Raw genomic sequence first — 25308 nt, 5'->3', positions numbered from 1 at the left:
TGTTTGCTCTGTCAAAATTTACATCACTTCGAGTGGAGCCGAGTAAGTAGAGGAAAAATCTGGAAAAAGTGGCGGGAAAAGGGAAGGAAGAAGCAAGAGTCCCATTCTTCATAAATCTTTCAGGTACAGGTATACAGTGTTATTTGAAAGTAAACAAATATTTGTAATATTTATAAATATAAATTTTAAACATTAACTTTAATTTCAATTTCATGTCGAATTTATAACATTTTTGTAATTGTTTATCATCTTGTAAAATAAATTTTTAATTTTTTATCTTTTGTGTGTTTTTAACATTTAGATTTAGGAAACGTATTTAAGGCTATTAGCATTTTATGAAAAATCATTAGAACTTAAGTTAGTCCTGGCTGAAACTAAATAATTTAAATATTTTAATTTTATTCTTAGAAATGTTCTATTGCTCCAATCCTTACTGTACCGCGTGCTCAACTAAAAGTCCCACTTGTGGGTCTTCAACACTCTCGTGCTTGGGTTTTTGTTGTTTTCTGTGCCCCTTGTTCGTCTTATCAGCGGCTTTTGGCCCATCTGAAGTGGTCCTGAGTAGTTAGTCATTCCGGGCCATTCGTAGTTCATTTGCCGTTTTCATGTTTCACTGGAAATCAGAAAAACAAAGGCCGCCCGAGTACTTAAAATTGTTAAATTCGAGTCGCGGGTAGAAAGGTGGACTATCTCCCGGTTTCCATCTCGTTCCGAAGAGGTGAAGAGTTCTTCGCCCCGTGGGCGTTGGCGTTGGTGTGGCCTGTGGCCAGTGGCGATTATGCCAACTCATTTTCGTACGTTCTCCCACAGAATCCGAGGGGCTATGGCACACGCCCACTTCGGAAGCCATAACTTCTGACATTCAAACACACTGGCCCGCAGACTCACACTCCTTCGACCACTGGCACACGAACAGCGCCTATAATTATGAACCACAATGCAAACATGTGCGAAAATAACGAAAAAGAGTGCTAAATGGGAGAGTCTTGTATGGGGGATACCCTATATCCCAAATTTGGCGGAGAGCCAATGGAGGTTGGTCTCATGCACTGGAAAAACATCTACTTTTTAAAACCATAATATCGAATGATCTTAAGAAATTAAATAAAGTTGATTTTTTATTTAAGGTTGAAAAGGATTCGGTTTGAAAAATAATAATTTAAAAACTATTCAACTAATAGATACTTCTTTAGTTTTAACTGGGAGATAGCATTAGATAATATAATAATGATATAATTTATTTGTTCAAGAAAGTTTTTAATATATTTATAATGCAATCGTTTTATAATATTAATTTTTATGCAAAGAACATTTTTCCTTTCAGTGCTTTTGCATTTTTCCAAGTTTCCAAGTATCCTCGGTTAATTTAATGGGTATTAAAAGCAGAGCTCAAATTCGGATCCTATTGCCCTGCCACTTGGACCACGACCAAGTCCATTTCAAGTGTTTAATTACGGAATGCTGCTGAAAATAGCCCCGAGCTATATAGAGAAGCAAGCTCTTAGGCCCGTTTCTTCGCTCCGTTTTGGACCGATCTGAAGATTGGCTCGGAACCATAACCATCTCTCCTCTCGTTATCAAGCAAATTACAATGTTTTGTTGGATCACTTTGTTAATGAGTTTCGCGTAGACCTCGTTCTGACGCCTCTTGGATTATTATGATTCCCAAAACCAACTCGAAATTGATGTCTTTTTTATGAGGCGGACACTTGAAACGAACTCCAGAGGGACGAACCTCCGCCGTTCGGGTGTTTTGTTTGTTTACAATGCCTGCCTGGTAGTTCATAAACTTCACACATTTTAGACAGAAGTCTGAATCGCTCACATAATCAACCATTTTATAACATTTTTGGCTCGGGTTGGTGTCATTATTATGAGCATAAAATGAAATATTTCCATTCGTATCGTTCCGTTTTCATACCCCATACATATTGTTATTCAACGATCCCATCCCCATCCTCATCCCCATCCAGAGGGGTTCACATCGCTGTCTGCCCTTCGTCTCAGCGTATTTCATCCGATTTCGTCTCGTGTCTGCCACATGTGTGTTTTGCTCTTTTGTATTGTGTAGCTCATAAATTTTCGCAATGTCGCTGTTTTGATCTAACCGCCATTTGAAAAGTAACCGAGGGGATAGGTCCTCTCTGGAAGACAAAGGACTCCATATACTTTCATCTGCATAAACTTCTTCTTTACCAAAACTCACAGACTTTACGATGCTCAGCATGTTTTTGCGAAATATTTTGTGCAACTATGCATGGAAACTCTTCGTCGACCAACTGTTCAAAATGTTTCGATTACAACCGAAAATTGTTGGCCAAAGTTTAGCGAGTCATGTGGATGAAAGTTGGGATATGTTTAGTCTGCAAATCATCGAAGCTAGTGGGGTTTTTGGACTGAGTTCAGGGCGTGTCTTCATGCCCCATTGCAAAATAACAATAGTTGGCATGGGGCACAAGTTGTCCAGTTGACGTTAATTAAACGAAATTCGCTGGCGAATTTAAATGCAATTGCTGTACAATAAATTCGAGAAGAAGGAGGGGGCTTTTGAAAATAAAACCCAGTACAATTGTCACGCGCCATAAAATCAAGCAGCTGGAAAAGCGCAAAAAAAAGGCCATAGTTAAAGTTGCCTTTTGTCCGGTGGCGTATGCTTAATGCGGTTGAAGGGGGGTCAGAAAAGGGGATGCAAAAGGGGTGGCAAAGGGTATGACACAAGGGGGTTTTTGTATGTATGACATGTGTCAGTCGTGCTGCTGCCTGTGATGCTTTTTCAGCTGCAGCTGCCCCATCGGAAACAGTTTGCCTCACATTCTTCTCTGCTAATTGAAATAAATTAACAAAAACCCAGTTGAACGAGGAATATGCCCCAAAAACGTTAACGGCTGCTCAGTTAGGGGTGACTGACCACAACAAGGCAGAAAATTTGCTCAAATCTACTCACCACCCGACTTGGACTGCATTTTCCCCCACCTTTTCGAAGACCACAGCAAAAACGCTTTTTCTACTTTCGGCAGCTCGACAACTTTTCCTGGTTTTGGTTTAGTTTCTGTTTCAGTTTACGAATAAAAGTCATCTAACCACCGCAGGCAGCAGGAGTTAAGCGGCAAGGAGTCGGAATGGGTGGTACACTGGGGGAAATAAGGCTAAACTTAAAAAGAGAAGAAAGTTTCTCCTTTGGGAGTGCTTGGCATTTAAAAGGTACGCCTCACAATGCCATTAAAAGTTGTGAAAGTTTTTATATATTTTTATTTAAGTCAGGATAAACTCAACTAGCTAGCAATATAAAGCTAAATCTTCTAAGCTATTTTTCAAGCTTCACAAACTTATGTCAACTTTTTCAATGGAATACTTTTCGGTTAGCTAAAAATGATTTAAGTTTGTAGTTGCATTTCTCTAAAAAAGAGGTTGCTTTGATTAACATCAACATATTCACAAAAATGGTGTGGTACTTATTGTTTTTTTCTCTGGTTACAGGTTGATATTCTAGACTTTTTTAATAGCTATACCATACTAGGGTGTAGTAATAAGTTTTAAAATTATATTATTGTTTTAAACAAGTTTTTAAACAATTAGGGAACTTTTATTTATTATTATTTTATTATTTCTTTTTTAATTTCCACATCCATAATTTTTCTAAGTGCTCTGGTATAGAGGGTGTGGACCCTGGTTAGTTGTAGTCCTGTGTCCATTACTGAACGGACAGCTGTTGCTAGGCCCCGAACCGGGGGTTTCGAGGCGTGCTTGTAGCGCAGAGAATTAATGTAAATATTGACAGGAGTTCGATGCCAGGATGAAACCAGACAGGAGCTGTGTGTGCGTCCCATTTGATTTTGTGCGTGCTCGGGGACAGACAGAGGGGGATAAAGGGAGGTCCTGCGACTAATGGCATTGCGGTTGGACTGTAGTTTCCCACCTCTTGCAAACGAATTCCAATTAGAAATAAAGTTGACAAAGAACTGAGGTGGGGTGGATAAAATTCGAAATTCGAGCCCAATCAGTGGGAATCGGACGGGTAATAAACCCAAATTGAGAATGCGCGTTGCCAACGTAAAAACCGAAATCGAAACTGCATTTTGCTGGAAATAGAGCCAGAGAAAGAGCTATGAATTGAGTTGAGTATCTGTTGATTGATGTCACAACATAAAGAAAGCAGCGGCCAATTAAGCGAAATCTATTAAAAGCGAATAGAGAGTGAAGTAAAAGCAGACAGAATGCTTACCTACTGCGTGTGGCGGACCTTAAAAACAGATTCATTCTTATTCGAATTGATAAATGACACTTTTATGGCCCAAATAAAGGCAGTAACCCCCACCATTGCTAGGGGCTTAAATGCTTGCCTCTGATTAATCAGCCGCAATCATCTGATGTTTTAAGCGGCTTAAAACGGACACAGATCCAGTTTGGGCTCGAATTCTCCACTTGGGGATTTCGGTCTTCTCCCTGACAGACACTCTCGAGTGCAAATGAATTTTGATGGCCAATACTTGACGTTCATTTCATGGACTTTGAGTTCATTAAATTGCCATTTAAGATTCTTTATTTGTTTTGTGTGTGTGTTTCTTGGATTTTTTTTTACGGGGGATTTGAGCAAGAACACCTAATAAACAGAACGTAAAACTCGTTAAGGTAGAAATTTTTTATGTAAATTCCACAAATTGCTGGTATTTTGAGGCGCCTTCGCGGGCTAATAAAGGATCAAGGATTGGTCTGTCCTTGTTTATTGTCTTTTTCGCTATACCCCCGATTTTGTTTCGTTCTTTTCTCGTTTTTAATTTAAAATCGAATAAATTTTCATGAAATTCCAGTTAAAAATGTCAAAAGCTGATTGATAGCTGGCAGACAGAAGCGAGACGCGAAGAATACGGAGTGTTGAGGAAAGGAAGGGAAAGAAGGGATGTGCTATATGGGTACTCGCATATAAAGAGGGCGAGGTGAGGACCCCATAGGAGTATCCTGTTTCGGTCTGGGGTCTCTCTAACTCGTTCCAGTCGTTCTTCCTGCACCTGCAGACGTTCTTCCCCTCTCCTTGGCCTTCTGACTCGTTTGCTCTCCTTTTAACTCCCCACCTTATAGGCAATCTCTTCAACAATATCAAAAATTAATCACTTTTTCCTTGGCGTTACAGCTACGCACTGGAAGGAAGCAAGAAATGGAAGAAGAATGGAAGTGCATGGGGTGAAAAGAGTTGAAGAATGGAAGAGAAGAAAGGGTAGAGGGGACTGCAAGGTGGTTCAGCACTTACTTCGGTAGTTTCTTTGGGGCGTTTAAGGGGGCGTGGCGCAGTCTGATGTGCAACGAAATTGGATTTCTGCTGCTGACTTATCCCTTCTGAATCTACACTTAGAAAAAGATAATAACATAAAAACCTGGCGATTTTAAAATCAGTTTACCTGATGTTTTATCTTACTTATATTCCAGATGAAGAGAATATAACATATATAATTTGACTATGAGGTTCCTAAAAATAAAATATAATTAATGGACTTAATTGTAATTACCATAAATTCAAGAAACGAATCAATCAATTGATAAGGTCCAAATGTAGTATCACCCATTTGAATAATATTTCAGATTATTATACATATATTGTTATATTTCTTACTATGTGCCTAAATATGAGATATTAGTTTTATACATTATATTTATTAGCTACATTTTTCCCAGTATAAACATAAATCCTTTTCTCTCCCTTTGAAGAACTTTAAAATCCGAGCTTTCCCTTTTCCGGCACAACCCAACTTGTATCTCATCAAATGTGTTGATAATTAGCAAGTTTTCGGGCCTTCGCCTCGAGGGCGTTAAATTGTTTACTTTCCCTCCCCAGCCGATGACCTAGTGGCCGTCTCTTTATGGGTCACTCCCAGGATGATTAATGCCCGGCACCTAATGAGCAATTGTGGGGAATTCACGGACACAGACAGGGACATCGGGGAATCGGTAACATCAATAAATTATAAATTAAAGAAATCCATTTCTGCCTGCCTTTTTTGTTGTGTTTCGCTGGCCGAGTGGACCAAAAGTAAGCTTAAGAATTCCTGGCCGGCAGTCATTAAGCTGCAACTGGGAGATCAAGGGGATCGGGATCCATGGAGGGATATGGGTTCCATGGAGGATAGCAGTTAACTGGGTGCCCAAAGTGGAGTCGGCAAACAAGAGCTGATGACTTTTGGAATTTTGATTAGGAGCACAGACATGTTCAAAAGGATTTTTGTTAACGCGCTTCGGACTTTGAAAAATGCTCCCGCGGAAGGGGTTCCATTCGCAACGGATTGGCCATTGTATTGATGAGTTGCTGATGCCCCTGCCCCATCTGAGTTGTTTTTGGGTTCGAAATATCCGAGCAATTCGATGCCAATTAAGCGAGAAACAGAACACACCGTAGAATCGGAGGTGAAGAGTCCAACAGATCTTCTAACATGAAGTTTGAATGGAGTTAGTCATTTTATAAGCTACTCAAAAGAGTCCCCTTATCCATGAAACACAATTCTTTGTGACATGTTGTCTGTAAGTTAAAAATAAAATATATTTTATTAATTTAAAGTATTCTTTATAAAAAACGTAAGTTTTTAAGAGTGAATGCGAGTTATTTGTATAATACCTCTTGCTTTTTAAGTGAGATATAAAATGAAATAAATTTGGTTTACTTGCAGTTTAGTAAAAGGAATTAAGTTCTAAAATGTTAAGATAACTTTTTATGCTTTCAGTAGTTTATTAAATTGTAACTACACGATTTTTTTTCATATTCCTAACCAAATACTATAAAAATACTATATATTTAAGATGTCAAGGAATGTATGTATATCTTTATTTAAATAATACATTAATTTATCCCAAAACAAAAAATACCACATATTTTTTTGGGGATCAAAACTTTTTACGGGGTGGTATGTATTGGAACAACTCCATAAATCATTCATAAGTCATTTATCCCCAGCTATAATGATGGTAATAATAGGCTTGAAAAAACCTAGCAAATAACACTGACCGGCTTTTTCATGCTGAATCTGTCACAGAGCCACCGCGTGCTCCTGGAAAATACATTTGACCGAACTTGATTTGTGTGGCACTGGTGGGGCCTATCTTCCACCGAGAATCTTTCTCCATCTGCCAATTCGAATATGTTGCGCATTTTTATGGCGGTTTGCAATTAGCGCAGCTGTCATGGGCGAACCCAGGGCAGATTGTCCGCGACGTCACCTTCCAGTCCGGCCATTTTCAACACCTCAAATGGTGGCCACTTCGCCATCTAATTCCACTTTCAGGCAGAACCATTTCCGCTATTTTGCATTTCCCCAAAGAGGCGGCAAAGGGGCGGGGTGGCCATAAAACTTGCCAGCGGCCTTTGCAGTTTATTGCAGCTGCAGCAGCAACAGTAGAAGCAGCAGCAACACCAAAGGCACAGCAGCAACATCGGCAGGAACGGCAGCAACATCGACGGCAAACGCAGCGAAACGAGTTCAAGTTTATGGCCTGGAGGCGAGCCAGTTCGGGCCTTGGGAGGAACTCAAGGAACTAAAGGAACTGGCCAAGTCGGAGGTCTAAGAGTCGTCAAACGTCAATTATCCAAAATCGTGTCCCTGGCCGGCAGTTGCATTCCCAATTCGTCCCGCCACCACTAATTAAAATTGTTTTAGTCATGGACCTCTGGCCCAAATGGCTTTTGGCCCCAAAAGTTCGGTTAGGCTTCTGCACTGATTGATTCCCTAAGAACTTGGCATTTATTGTAACTATGCTAGGGGTCATATATATTCTACTGGCAGTTTTATTGCTCAAAGATGTTATAAAAAAAGAGGGGAGTGCTGTGAAGGTTACGTGGATTTTATTATTTGAAAGTGGGTAAAGAAAATGTAAGTGAGGTTGCTCCTGACTTATTGGGGATAACATGAAGTTGTGACTGCTCCCTTTTGGTATTCTTACCCATATCTGTTGACTTTCATATACAAACATCATAAGCCATCTTCAGTAAATAGTTGCATAAATAAATATCCCATATTTCCCCTACACTTGCTGCAAATTCTACAGCTGACATTCATCCTCAACCGCTTTGTTGGACAGTCGGATTAGAGTCACAACTGCAGCGTTTGCAAAACTCGTACTTATCAGAAGGCAAATGGACTACGGCTAAGCAAAAGCTTAGAAGATGATCGCTTCAGGCCATTTCCTGTACTTTCCGTCTTTCCGCTGATCAAAGATTCCTTTTCCACTCGAATGCCTCCGCTCCTGCTCCTCATCTTTTAGTCATTTGTGGCCTGTTTCTGTGCCTCCATACCAATAATCACATTTGCTTATATGAGCACATGCAGAGCAGTTGCTGGTGAGCAATTGCCGGTGTGCAGTTGCTGGTGTGCAGTTGCTGCTGTGCTGTTGCTGCTGTGCGTGCTTGTGGACACCGCAACAACTACAGCAGGACCAACAACTGGCCATATCTGCGGTCTGAATCTAGTACGGGAGCTAGAAACTACACAGAACAAAAATCGAACATGAAAATGAGTTTGAAACTTAACCATCGTTCAAAAGAAAATTTTTAACGACGGATACTAGAGAACTCAACCACAAACTCATAGAGGTATCCCACATTAAAATCGGACTACAATAACTCAAGTTATGGAATTTAAAAGTTCAGTTTTGGGTTCCTATACTGAAACCCATAGGAATTACGGAAAAATCGAACATGAAAATGTATTAAAATTGAGAACCTCTTTTAAAAGACATATTTGAATGCAGGGTTTACGAGAATTTCAACACAAACTCATAGAGGTATCCCACTTGAAAATCGGAATTTAATAACTCATGTTATGGAATCTAGAAGTGCAGTTTTGGGTTCCTATACTGAAACCCATAGAAATTACGGAAAAATCGAACATGAAAATGGGTAAAAAATGTGACCCCCTCTTAGAAGATATATTTGAATGTAGAGTTTTAGAGAATTTCACCACAAACTCATAGAGGTATCCCACATTAAAATCGGAATTTAATAACTAAAGTTATGGAATCTAGAAGTGCAGTTTTGGGTTCCTATACTGAAACCCATAGGAATTACGGAAAAATCGAACATGAAAATGTGTTAAAATTGAGAACCTCTTTTAAAAGACATATTTGAATGCAGGGTTTTAGAGAATTTCACCACAAACTCATAGAGGTATCCCACCTTAAAATCGGAATTTAATAACTAAAGTTATGGAATCTAGAAGTGCAGTTGTGGGTTCCTATACTGAAACCCATAGAAATTACGGAAAAATCAAACATGAGAATGGGTAAAAAATGTGACCGCCTCTTAGAAGATATATTTGAATGTAGAGTTTTAGAGAATTTCACCACAAACTCATAGAGGTATCCCACATTAAAATCGGAATTTAATAACTAAAGTTATGGAATCTAGAAGTGCAGTTTTGGATTCCTATACTGAAACCCATAGAAATTACGTAAAAATCGAACATGAAAATGGGTAAAAAATGTGACCCCCTCTTAGAAGATATATTTGAATGTAGAGTTGTAGAGAATTTCACCACAAACTCATAGAGGTATCCCACATTAAAATCGGAATTTAATAACTAAAGTTATGAAATCTTGAAGTGCATGTTTGTTAATGGCACTAAGAATTTTCTCCCTGTGTAGGCGAGTGGCCAGGGCTGCCCAGTTGGCTGTCCGGTGTGGCGCGCTAATTTGATTTCCTACTGGCAACACTTGCGGTCGCCCCGGCGAAGGCGACGTCGATGTGTGGCCGGTGGACTTAGCCCCGAACTGGACCTAGAGTTGCGGATGGAGATGGAGTTTGAGATGGGGCTCTATGGCTGGGATCTGGAGTTGGAGCTGGCGAACCGCCTGACAGCCGCTGCCTGTCGCTGCACTCGCTCCATTTTGCAATTTGCATAATTACCGTTGTTTGACTTTAATGCAGCGCCGCATCCGCCGAATGCGACGAGTCCAACGAATCCAGACCTCCGATGAAGTTGCAGCTGGAGATGGCGATGGAGCTGCGGATGACGATGTGGCAATGGGCGGTGGGAGGTGGTGCCACTTTTTGTTGCCCTGCACACAACTTTTCATTACTTTTAATTGCTGTGGCCAATGAGGAAGCAATTTGTAGGGCCACACTTTACCATGGGGGAGTTGCAGTCGTTCGGTGTTGTATGTTGTAAGTTGCAAGTGGCAAGTGGCACGTTGTCGGGGGGCGAGGAGCTGGGAGCAACAGTTGGCCAGGTGCTTGGGGTTGCTCCTCCTGGCTCAGCTGTTTGGCTAAAATGAGAAATGTATTAGGTAACCCAGACATGATGCATGGGAGTTTTGTTTGTTCCACGGTCAGTATCGATGTTGCAGCTCTTGTGGCCACAAGCAACCGCATCAGCAATGGCTGCAATCCGCAACTACCAACCAGCAACATCTAAGCGCAGCTTCTTAAAAACTGATAGCTTAAATGCGATATTTGTGTGAGTCGTATTGGCAGATAAGATAACTTCCAATGGGTTTGGGTTGTGGATTGGAAAAAAATAAAGAAATACAAAACCTTTCGATTGACTCGTGGAGTTGTGACCCAGACCTTCTCATTTGGGCTTGAAGATGAAGGTAAAGAAATATTTATAAAAGCTTTTAATTCAATATCCATATCTGAAAAGGTGCTTCCGGTATGGTGGACCATACAAACTGTTTTAGACAGCCCCTCACTGGGAGATGACTTAAAAATATGAAGTTTATTTAAATTTTATCAAGAAGAGATATCACGAATTCTTTTATACCAAATAATGAAAACAATTTTTTTATTGAAATATTCTCACCTTTAGCAGGCGAGTATTAAAAGGGAACCAAACGGATATTGGATAAAAACCAAAAAAATAAATAGCTTTAAGGAATTCATAAAGGTCTTATCTCCCCGATAGCGAAGATTAATTAAGTGTTTTCGTTTATTAAGCATATTTTACACCCATCCGAGCCCATGCCAAAGTGCAATTCATCTGGATAAAAATGTGCTGTTGCCGAGCCCCAGATTCCAGACTTCCATGCTCTGTCAGTTTCCGTTCCCCAGTCCCCAGTCCCCAATCCCCAGTCCCCATCTCATCTCATCCGATGGTCAGCGGACCCAGATGCAGAGACAAATTTATAGGAATCATTCTAAGAATTAATAAATCTCAAGTTTCCAGTCGGGCCGAACCCTTGCGAAAGAATATTGAGAAGGGTACCGAGGGATTCGCTGATCTGGCTGGCAATTTCGCCTTATTTCTCGTTTGCTTATTTATTTTGCTTTTGTGTTTGTTATGGTTTTCGGTTTTTGGTTTTCAGAGTTCTGAGGAGAGGTTGACATTAAATGCTTAGTCGCTGGTCGCCTAATGTTCATGTTGCGGTTCACGTTCGATTTAATTTTCAATTTATTTTAGTAAAATTGTGGAATACTGGAACTGGACCGTTTTCGGCTGGCCTAATCGGATTTGTCGCTTAAATGAAGCGCACAAAATAAGTTGCAAGAAATGCGGCGAAATTCGCGCTAATGAAACATATTTCTTCGGCTCAACTTTTTTCGGGCGTGGGCTTAAAAATGAGGGGATTCCACGGCACACCGGTAGCTGTCATGTTCTGATTATTTTAATTTGACACTTCGTGCGGCGGCAAACAGAAACAACCAAAGCAAAGCAAAGCGAAGGGAATGGAACTTCATTAAAAATATTGTCAACGTAGAAAAGGGAAAACTCATATGTGAGCGGCGATAAAAATGCCAAAAAGCGAATGAAATGCGAAGCCTTTGGCAGCTGACAGTGGGCTGGATCTGGCTGGATGATATCCGACTGCTGAAACCAAACCAGATCGGGAATGTCAGGCCCCGACCAGCCCACAACATCTGGTTGACAGCCGAAACTTGAATATTTCATGGGATGCCGCGCGATGAGTGTGAATTTGATTAAAAACGGCAAATAAAATATGGAATACCCATTGATGATGGGGTAAATAAAACGGAATTTTAAATATGCCAAAGGCAAAGGGTCAGCGGGCTAGGTCTCTTCTTTGTCCACTGTCCACTGGCCGTGACCATGTCCATGTCCTGGATACAAAAACCCAATGAAGTGTTAAATTTGGTAATCTACTTTGGGCCTTTTTTGGCTGGCTGCGGAGTGAAGGAGAAAGAGGAGGAGCCCCCGGAACATGGCTAGTTAATCTGTCTTCTGTGTAGGCGTCACTCGTTGGCAAATGGACTTTGCATCCTGATCCCCGGACATGTCCTGCCGTACCGCATCCTTCTACCCCCCGCTCCCCCTTTCGTCTGTGGCCATTGGCCAAAATAATTAGCCAGCCCAGTCAGCCGTAAACCGTCCGAGAGCACCCAAGGCATCGGTTTTGAAATTGATTTGATTTTCCGGCAAATCAAATTGTTGTTCTGCCTTCCGCCCCGAACACTCTGGCATTTTCCCCCTCTGGTTTTCACACAATAATTCATCCCCTTTTGTTTTCATGACTCTTCCCTTGGACTTCCGCTCACGTCAGAAATCGCCTTAAATTTAAGTTCATAAAACCCGATTTTTGCCAATCATTGAATCTACCAATTAAGTAGTGTTTTGCCTTCGACAAATCAATCAAAGGGAAACAAATTTCATGTCTTTTTTTGGGGTCTTAGGGGTATTATGTTTGGACCAGGGGCGACAATAGCGGCAGCATAGCACGTATTCAATAGATTCGTTTTCATTAATCATCATTGCAACATCAAAGCAGGTAAGTCGCATGCGGTACGCTATATATACAAACGTGGACTGATGTGCCCTACGTGATTCGCTAAATGTATTTGGGATTAGCCGTTGAGCTGGATACCGCAAGTAAACGGAAGTGAAACAGTGAGCATTGGGGGAAATTCCGTAGTGTACCCTTAATAAAACATAACGGGATTGGGTTTAATGAACCCAGTATATTCGGTAAGGATTATACTCGCTGAAATAGATTTATCTTTAAAGATAAACAATAACTTTGATGTGAAAATAGGGATTTCGACAGTATTTAGGTAATTATTCAACAATTTTATAGTACGGTAAATGAACACCAATCAATTTAAAAACATCACAGATGATGACCAATAAGAAATCTTATGGATACTCGCTTTTGAAGAAAATTGATGTTTTATTTAAGGAAAAGCATAACGTATATCATTGCACAATATAAAAATGTGATAGAATTGTATATTATGTTGGCCAAAGAATTCAAATTTTTAAGTTTCTTATAATGGATATATCCATTTGACTACTCTGTTATATATCCATAATTCTACACTTTTCACACTTCAAGCAAAATGTATTAATGCTCCTAATTTGATTATCCATTGTATATGTGTATCCTATAGCTATACATATATAAAATTTAGTTTAGTTCGAAGCACACAACCCTAATGCTAAGCAAATTAAAATCTAAATAGCTTAACAATTAAGCGATGTCCCCGCACATACACATGGGCAGAGTGCAACTTCCGCTTCTGTGGACCATGAGCAATTCCCAGCTGAACCGGAGGACTCCTGTCCGTGGGGAACTACGGATTTTCTGACATCCCTGGACCGAGTGCAATGTCCTGTGCCCGTTGTCCCGGCTTAAACACGCTTTATTCAATTAGCTGCATCCGGTTATTACCTGCATGCAGACCGCCCAACTCCCACCCCCAATTCCGCCGCATTATCCCTTTGCGGGAACACAGGAATTTTCGTCCTGGAATGTTTATTTATGCGCATTTGTGCCATGCGTTCAGCTATTTCCAGCTGAGCGCTCCGCTTGTGTGCAATATTACAAAATCATTTTCAAACCGCACTCGGAATCCCGAAATCCCCGGATCCCCGAATCCCCGACCCCGAGGATTTAGCAGTCCATAGTTTAGTAGCAAATTAAATTTTGTGCCAAGCTCAAAAGCACCAATTCCCCATCTCCCCTCTGGTTTGACTCATTAAAAGTTTGCCTGTGCAGCGTTTAGGAATATTCATAAACAATATTTGCCTACATTTGTTGGTTGAATTTTCACAGCTTCTGGTATTCCCAATTTTTGTTTTTTCCTGCGAACTTTGAGTGTTTTAAATTTGATTGCATTATCATTTCCATTTCGGTGTCAAAGAACTGGTTTTCCTGTTTGTTAATATTATGTTAATGGAATTTACAGCCCTGTTAAATGTTTCGAAGTGGAGCATACTTTTAGGCTGTACTGTTTAAAGAAATGTAGAGAAATAATTTTGTTTAAGTAAAATTATATTATTTTTGATTTCATGTAAGTCGTATTAACAAGTTCAAGGCTGGGTAACTTTGTGAAAAAGCTTAAATTAATGTTCTTTAAATCTTAAAAATATAATAGCTTGCACTTGCTGGAGCCACTAAAGGTATTTATTTAAGCTGACGCTCCTAAAACTATTTATAAAAAGAATATTTTTTATCAAAGGCCATTAAAATTATTGAAAGAGATACCTTGCACCAATTAAAAAAGACATATCGTAAGCCATGGGCTTAAAGGTCACATACAAATTTTCTGTTAAATGTTTCCTTCGTAACATGAATAATATGGCCGATGTCATTTAAAATCATGTTTATGTGCGACATACCCCCGAAAAAAGTTGCATTAAATATATGCATATATCATGCAGGAAATCTCGTTGTAAACCATTAAAGAAATATTACGTTTTAAAGAGATGTCAGCATGTCTGCAGTGCAATATTTATTTATTGCATTTTCCATCTCGTTTATTAAATCTCAAATAAAAAAACAGTGAATAATATATACGCTTTCTGTTGATTTATCTGTGACAAGCAATTTAATTCAGACCAGTTGAAATAGCTGGGCAAAAAGCGGATCAAAAGGGGACTGCAGCCATGTGGCACATGTAGTTAGCGTATCCTGTTACCACATCCTTTTCGTAACGACAATAATCACAGTAATGCGCCAGATAACAGTCAAAATATTGAGAGGGAAAAAAACGGTCCCGGGGACTTCAATGACAAATCCTGAAAGGAAATGCGAAAATAAAGTTGGCAATAAAGTTTATCCAGCCACGATGGCAGGCAGCTAAGGGGAAAATAAGAAAAGTTTGGCCAAATAAGCTATAATAACTGCTGCCACGGCCCGACCTCCCAAGGGCCACCCACAATTAGCGAAAGCAGCTTACTCAATAATTTAATAGAATTGATTATTATTTAAGTGCGGACAAGCCAATTTCTGGCCAAGGCGAAAGGGCTGCGAAGTCCCAAAAGGGTCGCAAGATAAATGCCTGGCCATCGAGGGTCACGGGACTGGAAGCCCTAGCCATGGCCATTTTATATATATATATATATATATCTATAGGGATGGATCTGAAGTTGGCTGTCTGTTTGTGGCGGCTCTGGCACAATGGATGCGAGAAATCAATTTAAAAACCATCGACCATCGAGGCAGTTCCTGGCCCAGTGCCCGCCCACCGGACAATGCCGGCAATATTATACGTCCGGGTATAAATATTTATAACGCCGCCACTGCCCCTTTTGACTGCCTGTCTGCCGAAGAATTCAATAAAAACATGTGCAATAAATAAGGGGCCAGCAAACTGTAAATACCCGGCGTATATACCCGGCGTAGGCGTATACGCAATATGCGACTGTGGCCCTCCCCGAAATCTTCTTCGATTCTTCAATTTCCATTCGGCATTTGTGGATTCTGCATTCTGCACTGCTACGCCCACCTATCAGAAATGAGTTCACACAATTAAGTAACGCATTTATCGCACACACCCCAAGTGAACACACACAAAATGGTGTTTAAAAGGGGGGCAAAAGTAATTCCGGGTGGGCGTGGCAGTCGGTTCAAGTTGCCAGCTCCTTAAAATTCATGAGGCGTCGCCTGCAACTGTAAATTGCATTTATACGCAAGTCAAACAGCACTCAAACCCACTGCTGTCGGGGAAAAGGAAGGGGTGGTGGGGGAAATTGGGAGACGACACATCCGGTGCTCTGTTATTTTTCACCGTGCAACATTTGGCCCGAACCCATTCTGCCCCAGCCCCTTAGAACCTGCTGTGGCTAACGAGGCGGGCTACCGACCAGAAGCATCAGTACCAAAGTCATCAACACACTGGGATAAATTATTACCCACATTTGTCATCAAGACACGGCAATTCTTTAAGACACTAAAAAGCATTAGAAATTTAATATGTATTTTTGAGAGCTGATTTAAGTGATTTTCAGGTAAATATTTGTATATATAGGTGATCGTAGGATATCAACAGGGTCTTAAATCACTTATTAAGGTATCTTGATGTGTGCTATAATATATTTAAAACCCGAAAGTTAGTTGATTTATTTCAACATACCAATTTTATCTTCGTTTCATACTTTTAAGCATATTCTAAAGTAATTTAAGAACCTTTGTGGTTTATATTTAGCCCTTTATTAAATTTACAAAGTAAAGGTAGTAGATTACGTACGCTTACTAAGGTGTCTTAAAGAATGTCATACAATTTGTAGTAACCTTATTATAACCTTATTTTCACTGCATACTTTTAGACACCTGTAAAGATACCTTGAGATCCCTAAACTAATGGTTGCTGAGGAACTCAACATTATATTGACTAAGTAAAGGTAGTGAAGCTCAAAAATGTTAAGTTTGAGATTCAAATAAGTTAATTAACTTTATAGTTAATGCTTGAATTTTTATTGATACGTTTTTCTCTCTGTGCTGGAGCTGCCTTCCTGGTCAGCAGTTGAAAAATGCATTTGGCGTGGTCACACAGAAAAACTGGAGGCGGTCGCCGCAGGACGAGCTCGGGTACATGTGTAAGGCCGAGCCAGCCAAACAGCCATATAGCCAGACAGCCGGGCAAACGGGCAAACGGCAGAAGGACTCTGCTCCGGATGCAGCAACATTTGTTTTGTCTCGGGCAAATGGCCAAAAGCCCAAGAAATGGTCAACAAACATGGCCAGGATGTGAATGAGCTGACCAAGCATCCTATCATTTATTTCCAAGAGCAGGGCAAAGTCAACAGCAAAACTCTGTGGCATAATTAGCAAAGGACTTTGGGCTTCTTTCGCACATCAGAAACACCACACACACAAAAGTAATCATTCAAGCCATGGCAGAAAAAACATCACTACAAGAGCTTTGGCTTCTTTTCTTATGCCCTGCAAAACTGAATTGCAATTTAGGGTAGCCAAGGCGAAATTTAATTATAGTTAAGGGAAAAAAAATATTCATTAAAGGTAAGGGAAGGTGAAATATTTTTCAATAAATTACATAACAGCATCAAACGATATCAGGACAAACTAAAAATACGAGCCAAAGATATATAAATCCCATCCATTCATTAAAATCAACATGGGGTACGTTTCATCTGCTGCAGACAGCTTACACCACGAATCGATTGGGCTTATCTTACGGAAAATACGTATACATATATACACACAGCTTATGTAAACCATTGGTCACGATAATTGACGTATCCTTCAGGGTATTCAATCCTTCGGACCACAAAGCTGGCCTTCGTTATACGTGTTTTTATTTGCTTGGTCTACCCACGATATCGGAGACAAGTCGCGACCGAAAATTCCTTGAGGATTGCGATGGGGAAAGATGGGGAAAAAGTAGACGGCGTGGCAAAGTCGATTATTTTCGTCTCGAGTGACAGCAAACAAGTCTCAAATTACGGAATAGTTAACTGCCAAAGACGGGGACTGGGGGACATTTGGGGGATCCAGGGGGGCTGGCCCTGAATGAATGAATAAAATGAATGGCTTATCTCTTGTTGACATTCGTCTGTGACAACATTGACCAGTTGACGACTAGCACACGCACACAAAGGCCCCCACATATTCCTCGCCTTTGTGGATTCGTTATCGCCTTCGTTTTTTACACGGAGAATAATTTTATACACTGTGCCTTAAAAAGGTTCTTATTTAAATAACTGATATTCAAAAACTCTTCAATTTTGTACACTCTATAAATTGATAAATCCATTAAGTTTAATGTATCAAACACTTATTCAATTTAGGAAATATAAAAAAAAATCTTATAAAAAATGTATCTTTAAGTGTATTGCAACTTAAAAAGTATAATAAGATGACAAATTCTCCCACACTTAAATTTATGAGGTCAATACTTTATCAGATTACTAACATTTCGAAATAAAATCATAAAATCAATATTGCAAGCTGCGCAGGATATAATATTTGCACATCTGAAGATTAAAAATAAAATACATTTGAATTGATGAAGGGCTAACAATAAATAATATAATATTAAGATTATGTTTTAATCAAATATTAATATAATCTTTATATTTTCCTTATCGTCCTTAAAACCTCTAATAAAAATGTTGGAAACCTGAAATGCAATATTGGAATATCACAAACACAACCATATTGTTTATTATAAAATTCTATAACGTGTCATATTTATTTCCAGTGCCTAAGGAGGAAAACTTCTCGGAGCTGAGTCAGCATCTGCACACCGAGAGGACTTTTCTTCGCCTGGCCAGCCTCATAATTTGTGTGCATGTGTGGCGGTGTAGGGTTGGGGTTGGGTTCGTGTTTATTGTGCAATAAGCTGCTCTCACTTCCCCCTTTCGTCCTGCGTCTTTCTCCACCTTTCTCCACTTTGTGTGTGTGCGTAAATCCGCTTTTAATGAAAAGAAAACCCATCTGAGTTTTATGTGCTGGCTCCTTCGGCACACACACATGAATACAAAGTCGTTATAGAAGAGTTCCTGTCGGTTAAGGACGGGGCATCTTGGCCATAACAAAAGGGCAACAGTTAATGCCGGGGCCAACTAAATAAATCTTGTTTTATTTTCCAAGGCATGTGAAGCTGCAAACAGCTGTGAGCTGCCCAGGCCATTCTATTTTAGTGCCTTCCCCCTTTTTCCTCGAGATTGTCCCCTGGCAGTCTTTGGAAATCCTTCGAAATCACTAAATAATCGAATTGTTGGAGTTTCTCCACGAAATTATCGCATAAACAAGTCAATTTGTGCAGCTTTATGCAGGTTCCCTTGAGTGGCCAGCAAAGTCCTGATAATGGTTTTTATCTTGGCTCAGCAGGAAGCTAAAGTCGGAAGGACATATTGAAAAAATTGCGTTTTCTTGACATCTAAGGATGTTATTTATAGTACTTATACAATATTAAGACAATAGCCCAGTAGTTGCTTGCCTTTCTCATTGATTATAACCAACCCCATTAAAAATATTTTATTTTGTATTGCAAGAAATAATATTTATTTTGGTTTAACAATTAAGAAATCTATAAAGTTTTTGATTAACACAAATGATTATGGGAAAAAGACGAGAGAGGTTTTGCTGTTAGGCGATCAGCATGGTCAAGGAATTTGGTTTGGCATGCTGCATCAGATCGTATAGAGTTTCTGGGTGGGTTTTCAGTGGTTCGTTTGGGGATCTTCCGGGTTTACCAGCCGCCGCCTCCATGCTTGCCACCACCACCACCTCCTCCACCGCCTCCGTGCTTGCCACCACCGCCATTTCCACCGCCGTGCTTGCCACCACCGCCGCCGCCTCCGCCGCCCTTCTGCCAGCCTCCCTGGCCGCCTCCACCGCCGCCTCCATGCTTCTGGCCACCGCCTCCACCTCCTCCCTGTTGCCAGCCTCCTTGGCCACCGCCTCCTCCTCCACCGCCCTTCTGCCAGCCTCCTTGGCCACCTCCACCACCTCCATTTCCACCGGCGGATACCACGGCCAAGATCACTCCGAAGAGGAAGACAGCGAGCAGAGTGAAGCGCATGTTGAACTGGATATACGTAACTGGTAGTGACTTCCAAGTGACTGATGCTCTAAACCCAACCAGAGCCCAGTTTATATAGTCACTGCAATGGCTTGGTTACAGCCAAGTCATGTTGCAGCCATGGCATAGGAATTGGAACCCAATGATCTTGATCTTGGGCTTGCAACCCACTACTTAAGCACTTGCTAACTGACAAATCATTAATCTTGAAAAATGTAGCGGGTGTTGAGAGTCTCATTTAATGTTCAATTGTTGGCACCGAACTTGTTTGCATTTTAGAATGTATTCTGAAGTACCAACAAGCCTTAGAATAGCAGTTTTTACATATTACAACAATTCTAAAGTAATAAAAAATATTTGTAAAATTATTTAAAGCTATTTAATTTTTTTAATGTTAAGTGTTATAAATTAGAATTGTTAATAGGTAACCGAATATCCAATACTGGCTTCAACGATAATTACTTTTAATTCCATAGGACCTACAAGATCTAATAGAACGTTAATATTGACGTGAATAGACCTTCGAACCTAGCCTACACCATGTTTGTCATAAATAACTTTAAGTAAAATGTATAAATATTATTTTTTGTTTAAAAAATTAAGTAAATAAGAAAATAGGTAAACAAGCCCATACAAAATAAGCATTCATGCTTAGTTGGCATAATATGGCTTTTACTCTCTCCCTTGGCCAGCTGATATAAAATTGAAGCAATTTTCACTTTTCATTTTCGGCAACTTTCTCTGTGATTTATACGGCCTTTCAGCGTGGGCTCCTCGGCGTCTGACCCATTTGCCTTTGACCCAGAAACGGGAAAACTAAAAACCGAAAAATGAAAAAGCGAGCAGCGCATCCTGCTCCCTTGGAGCGTTCGTTTTGGCCAGAAGTCGGCGGCCAATTCAATTGAGCTGCTTGGCCCCAGTTGGGAGCTGAAACTCCCGCCCAGTTACCAACTTAATGCCCCCCAACTTTCAGCATTATCAGCTGCAGTGCAGCATCTGATTTACGACCGGCAACTGCGGCCGGGATGGCGGCCATTCAAATGAGTTTTGACGTGATTGTAATAAATTGTCGGTCAACCATGAGGCGCCCTGGCCCCTCCACTTTTGCTGACCACAACCGGCTACTTCGTTGGTGTTTTCAAATTTATATTTTTCATAACTTTGCCATGAACGCGCAGCTTGGATAAGCTGCGAAAACTTAACTTACGAGATGCAAATAAACTAGTAAAAGTAAGAAAGAAATTTATATGGAAATCTAAAGGCCAGAGAATTTCGTTTCCACACTTTCGTTTTTGCAAAGATGCAGAAATTGTAAGTGCACTCAAAAAAAGAAGGGAAGTAACATTAAATGAATTAAATAATTTGTTTCTTCAAAAAACATTTTAAAGATGTTTTAATTGGATCTTACCCGCATTACGTATACGCCGCATGTGTGCATTAATTAAAAAATGTCCTGGGAATTAGCCCAGGTCCTGGACAAGTCCTGAGCAAACAGGTTGATCAGCCAGCTGGGAAAAAAGTGGAGACCGCAGCAGAATCCTTGTTTGCCCTCCTAGTCGCAAATGTGACCAAAGAAAAAGGGAAGTGGACCAGGACCAACCCGGAAATGGATAGAAGAGGAAATAGAAATTTGCATAAAAAGGTTAAGAGCATTAAATGTATACCAATTTTCAGGAACAACAACTCCTGGCTGCTGACTGGCATTTGGTCGTTAAGTGTGCTCGCAGAATGACAAACTAGTCGAAAGGACTAAGGGGATCCTTTGTCTGTTGAGTCAGCTGAAAAAGAATTTCACTTAAATATTTGGCACTCTCTCTCTCTGTTGCTGCTTTCCCTTCCAAAAAAATACCCATTTCCCTGTTGGCCGTTATTCAAAAGTTAAATCACAAAGTTTTGCTGGCCAAAAAACAATTCGCGCGCATTTAACCTGAACGAAACAAAAAGTTGTTTCAGCCAGGGAAAGGGGAAGAAAATGCTGTGGAAAATGAAGAAAACAGGGAAAGCAGAGCCAGCGGAATCTGGTTCAAAATGTTTTGCAACATTTCTATTTCGCAAAAGTTTTCCTTTTGCGGTTGCAGTTTTGGAGTCTGCCACTGACATGGCTCCTTGTTAAATGGAGGAACTGGAACCCAGGACATGGCTCTAATTAGGAGGAGGGCCAAAGACAATCCCCGCTCATAAAAGTCAACGGAGCATGTCAAAAGCAATTTATGTGTGTGGCTGCCACACTGCACTCGACTCCAAACTGGGGAACTACCCGAGTGCACAACAAATGCTCAAAAGGCATAAATAAGTGGATGAATGGATGGATGGCTGAAGGAGGCGGTGTGCCCCATGTTTGTCACTTTGACAGTTGCAAATCCAGCTGACATCCTGTTGCCTCGACAATTAAATTGTAATTCAATGCATTGGCTGGAGGGGGAAAAGCCGCAATTGCCACGACAGCTGCTCAGTTAATCAGCTTTCATCGACACCTGAGTCTGGGCAACAAAGTCTTCCCAATAATAAGCATAATAATCATGGCAACTCAGGGCTCAGTAAATGCTAATGCCACCCCAAAGAGAAATTAAATTTCCATTTATTTTTAACAATGCCAAGGAGGCTATATCAACTACATAAATATAGATATATATATATATATATATACAGGTTGGTATATAAGCCAAACTGCTTACACGTGACGCACACAAACACACAGTGGGCCACGCGCTCTCTTGTTTCGCAGGCAATGCAAAAGCCTCCTCAAGGTCACTGCTGTCAGTCTGTGTGTGTGTTTGTACCCATAACACAGATGTTTGGAGGCATAAACCCCCCTTTTGGCGAGGGCGAGGGGTCACAACCCCTCGACAACGTGCGACCAACGCCTAAAAAAGCCCTCTGGAATACCATTCCCCATTCGAAATACTCCGAGTATTTTGGCCCTTTATGCATCGCAGAGGCTGGCAAATATTTATTTTGGTTTATCAATCATACGCACCGTGGCCAAATACTGGGAACACTTCGCAGAGAGGTAAACCTACGCACTGCGCAGAATCGCCAACTTGCAGGAAAGCACGTGGTTATTAACAGACCTCTGTTAGCCATGGCTTATTTTGGGGGGCCAAGGCTAAGGCTGGTCCCTGGTCCCAAGTCCTTTTTGGATGGAAAATGCGGATTGCAGGCGAGTCCAGTACAATGGGTCGAAAAGTTCGATGGTGACAAGGAAATGCTTTTCGGAAACTTCAAGCCAAGAGTTTGCTCGCCTTCAATGCACTTCTGTTGTTGTGACCCCCTCCCCCCAAACTAAGCACTCTGGGTGGATGGCCAATGTCCATGTCCAATGTAGCTTAGGGCCAATGTTCCACATCGTATGCAAACACCAACTTACATACACTACTGGCTTGGCCATCAATGAAGTCAAGTCGAGTTCAAAATTCTTGTCTGTGCCCCAAAAGATGTCTGCAAGTTGTAAAGTTTCTATTGCCTTTGATGGCTCTCTACCAGGGCCATAAAAAAAAGGCGATTGGTAAGCAGACAGCTGAAATAAGATGATATATCGCTTATATTGGTAATGGTCTTGGCCCGGTTGATTGCCCTGCAGTTAGGCCCACGCCAATTACTTGGCCAGCTGTTTGTCGTCTCGTCTAGCCGACGGATTGCCTCAAATTCGCCTGTGTAGGCCCGGCCTTGACCTCCAGCCACCTTTGAACTGTAAACTGGGCGTTGCCTGGGCGGCATGTTTGCCAGATGAAGGACTGTTTGCCCACCTGTCTGGCTAAGAAAGATATTTTTCATGGCGCACACTGCTTAACGGCCAATTACAGGGGTCCATGAAAACTCAGAATATTTGGGTGAATTATTGATGGCAATCTTGTCACCCAAAGTGTTTTAAGTTTGCAGAAATTTACTCATCCTAAGAAAAAGGAATTTTTGAAAAAATGGCTCCGTGTACAAAATGGTCTTAATAAATTGTAGAGTCGTGGAATTGGAATGGTGTCGATTTATAATTCATTTAATAAACATATGTCTAAAATTTATTTTTTGAGCATTTCAGGTGTCTAGAAGTATGCAACAATATATTTTAAACTCAGAAATACAATGAAATTACTCAGGAAAATGAATATCCCTTATTCACTGCATACTTTTAGACACCTAAAATTAAATATAAAAATGGAAAGCTCTGGTTTTTGAATCACACCCACTTTTTCAAAAATCTTTACAGTGGTCGGCATAAGTATTTTGACAAAATAAAAGTTAAGTATACTCATAACTTGAATTTACTTCTTGTAAACTATAGGCATCAATGGAAAGGTAATTTCAATGCCGTTTGAATGATACAATACATTTCTTTACCCATTCAGTACTTATTGAAAAGGACGAATTTGTGTAAATCAACTTTGAAATTTAAAAAAAAAACTTTTTTCCTCGTCTTGAAAACTTAAATTTTTTGATGCAAAAAGTTTCTTCAAACAAAAATAATAGTAACTGCAAAAAGAATTTTTCAAATATCATTTTGCTTATATTTTTTATGATTTTTTGAAAGTGACAATGTCGGAAAAAATTTGTATGAAAAAGACAAAAATATGGCTCAAATGCCTGTTTTTAAGCATTTTCAAAAATTCATAAAAAATAGAAGAAAAATGATTTTTGAAAAATTCTTTTTGCAGTTACTATTGTTTTTGTTTGAAGAAACTTTTTGCATCAAAAAATTTAAGTTTTCAAGACGAGGAAAAAAGTTTTTTTTTTAAATTTCAAAGTTGATTTACACAAATTCGTCCTTTTCAATAAGTACTGAATGGGTAAAGAAATGTATTGTATCATTCAAACGGCATTAAAATTGCCTTTCCATTGATGCCTATAGTTTACAAGAAGTAAATTCAAGTTATGAGTATACTTAACTTTTATTTTGTCAAAATACTTATGCCGACCACTGTAGATTGAATTTAGTATGAAAAACTACTTTTTTTTAAACGTTTTTTATATTATTTTGTTTGTTAAGCCCCTAATCTATAATCTACCTGTTCTATCTTAAATTCGAGCCGTTCTTAAGATAATTCCTAAGTTTCTGGCGCAAGTCGTTTTCCCAAGGTAAACACATTTCGAAATTGCCTGAACGCGACTTCAAACTAAAAGTTAAATAAGCGCAGCTGGCAAAAGGCGGCTTGGTGTGGGCCAATGAGATGGGGAAAACGAGCTGCGTTTAATGAAAAGCAATTAATCGCTTTATGTTAAACACACATTGAATCGTAGGCCAGGGGGCGGAAAGTGGGAGGTGTGCGCCCGTCTGCTGTGCAAACAGATAAAAGCGCAAAATTGTTGACATTGCCAAGAGCTGGAATAATAACAAAAATAATAACAAAATGCCGCTTTTGTTGTCGTGCGCTTGTCAAACAGAATTTCCAACAGCTTTTCCAACAGCTCGCTAAAATACATATACGCTTTTTCAATCATCATCCACAGCCACAGAAAAGTGCAATTATTCACAGAAATTAAACGCTTTTCATAATCAGATTTGCGAATCGTGAATGTGACAAAAGCACTGACTTATATCTCTATTTATAACTCCATCGCTCGCCCTCTGACTGCCTGTCTGAATCCATGACGTTTACGCAAAAAGTTGATGAATGCCACGA

At 40.2% G+C, this 25308-nt stretch overlaps 1 protein-coding gene and 1 long non-coding RNA gene across 2 annotated transcripts; both read right to left on the bottom strand.

Moving 5' to 3' along the window:
- Window positions 1–1811: 1811 nt before the first annotated feature.
- LOC119554753 lies at window positions 1812–2375 on the bottom strand. Its single transcript, XR_005219837.1, has 2 exons — window positions 2207–2375; window positions 1812–2144 (listed from the first exon to the last, which is right to left on the bottom strand). It is a non-coding gene; the product is annotated as an uncharacterized LOC119554753 (long non-coding RNA).
- A 16777-nt stretch (window positions 2376–19152) lies between these two features.
- Window positions 19153–19740, bottom strand: LOC119553695 (glycine-rich cell wall structural protein 1.0). Its single transcript, XM_037864250.1, has one exon. The coding sequence runs from the start codon at window positions 19694–19696 to the stop codon at window positions 19364–19366; it is 333 nt and encodes a 110-aa protein (XP_037720178.1). The 5' UTR covers window positions 19697–19740; the 3' UTR covers window positions 19153–19363.
- Window positions 19741–25308: the final 5568 nt, after the last annotated feature.

This window comes from Drosophila subpulchrella, chromosome 3L (assembly GCF_014743375.2).
Source record: "Drosophila subpulchrella strain 33 F10 #4 breed RU33 chromosome 3L, RU_Dsub_v1.1 Primary Assembly, whole genome shotgun sequence".
Taxonomy (NCBI): Eukaryota; Metazoa; Arthropoda; class Insecta; order Diptera; family Drosophilidae; genus Drosophila; species Drosophila subpulchrella.
This window is presented reverse-complemented; position numbering and strand designations above follow the sequence as displayed.

Bases quoted from the DNA above. Each gene is read 5' to 3' on its own strand.
- LOC119553695 (XM_037864250.1), bottom strand. From the start codon at position 19,696: ATGCGCTTCACTCTGCTCGCTGTCTTCCTCTTCGGAGTGATCTTGGCC.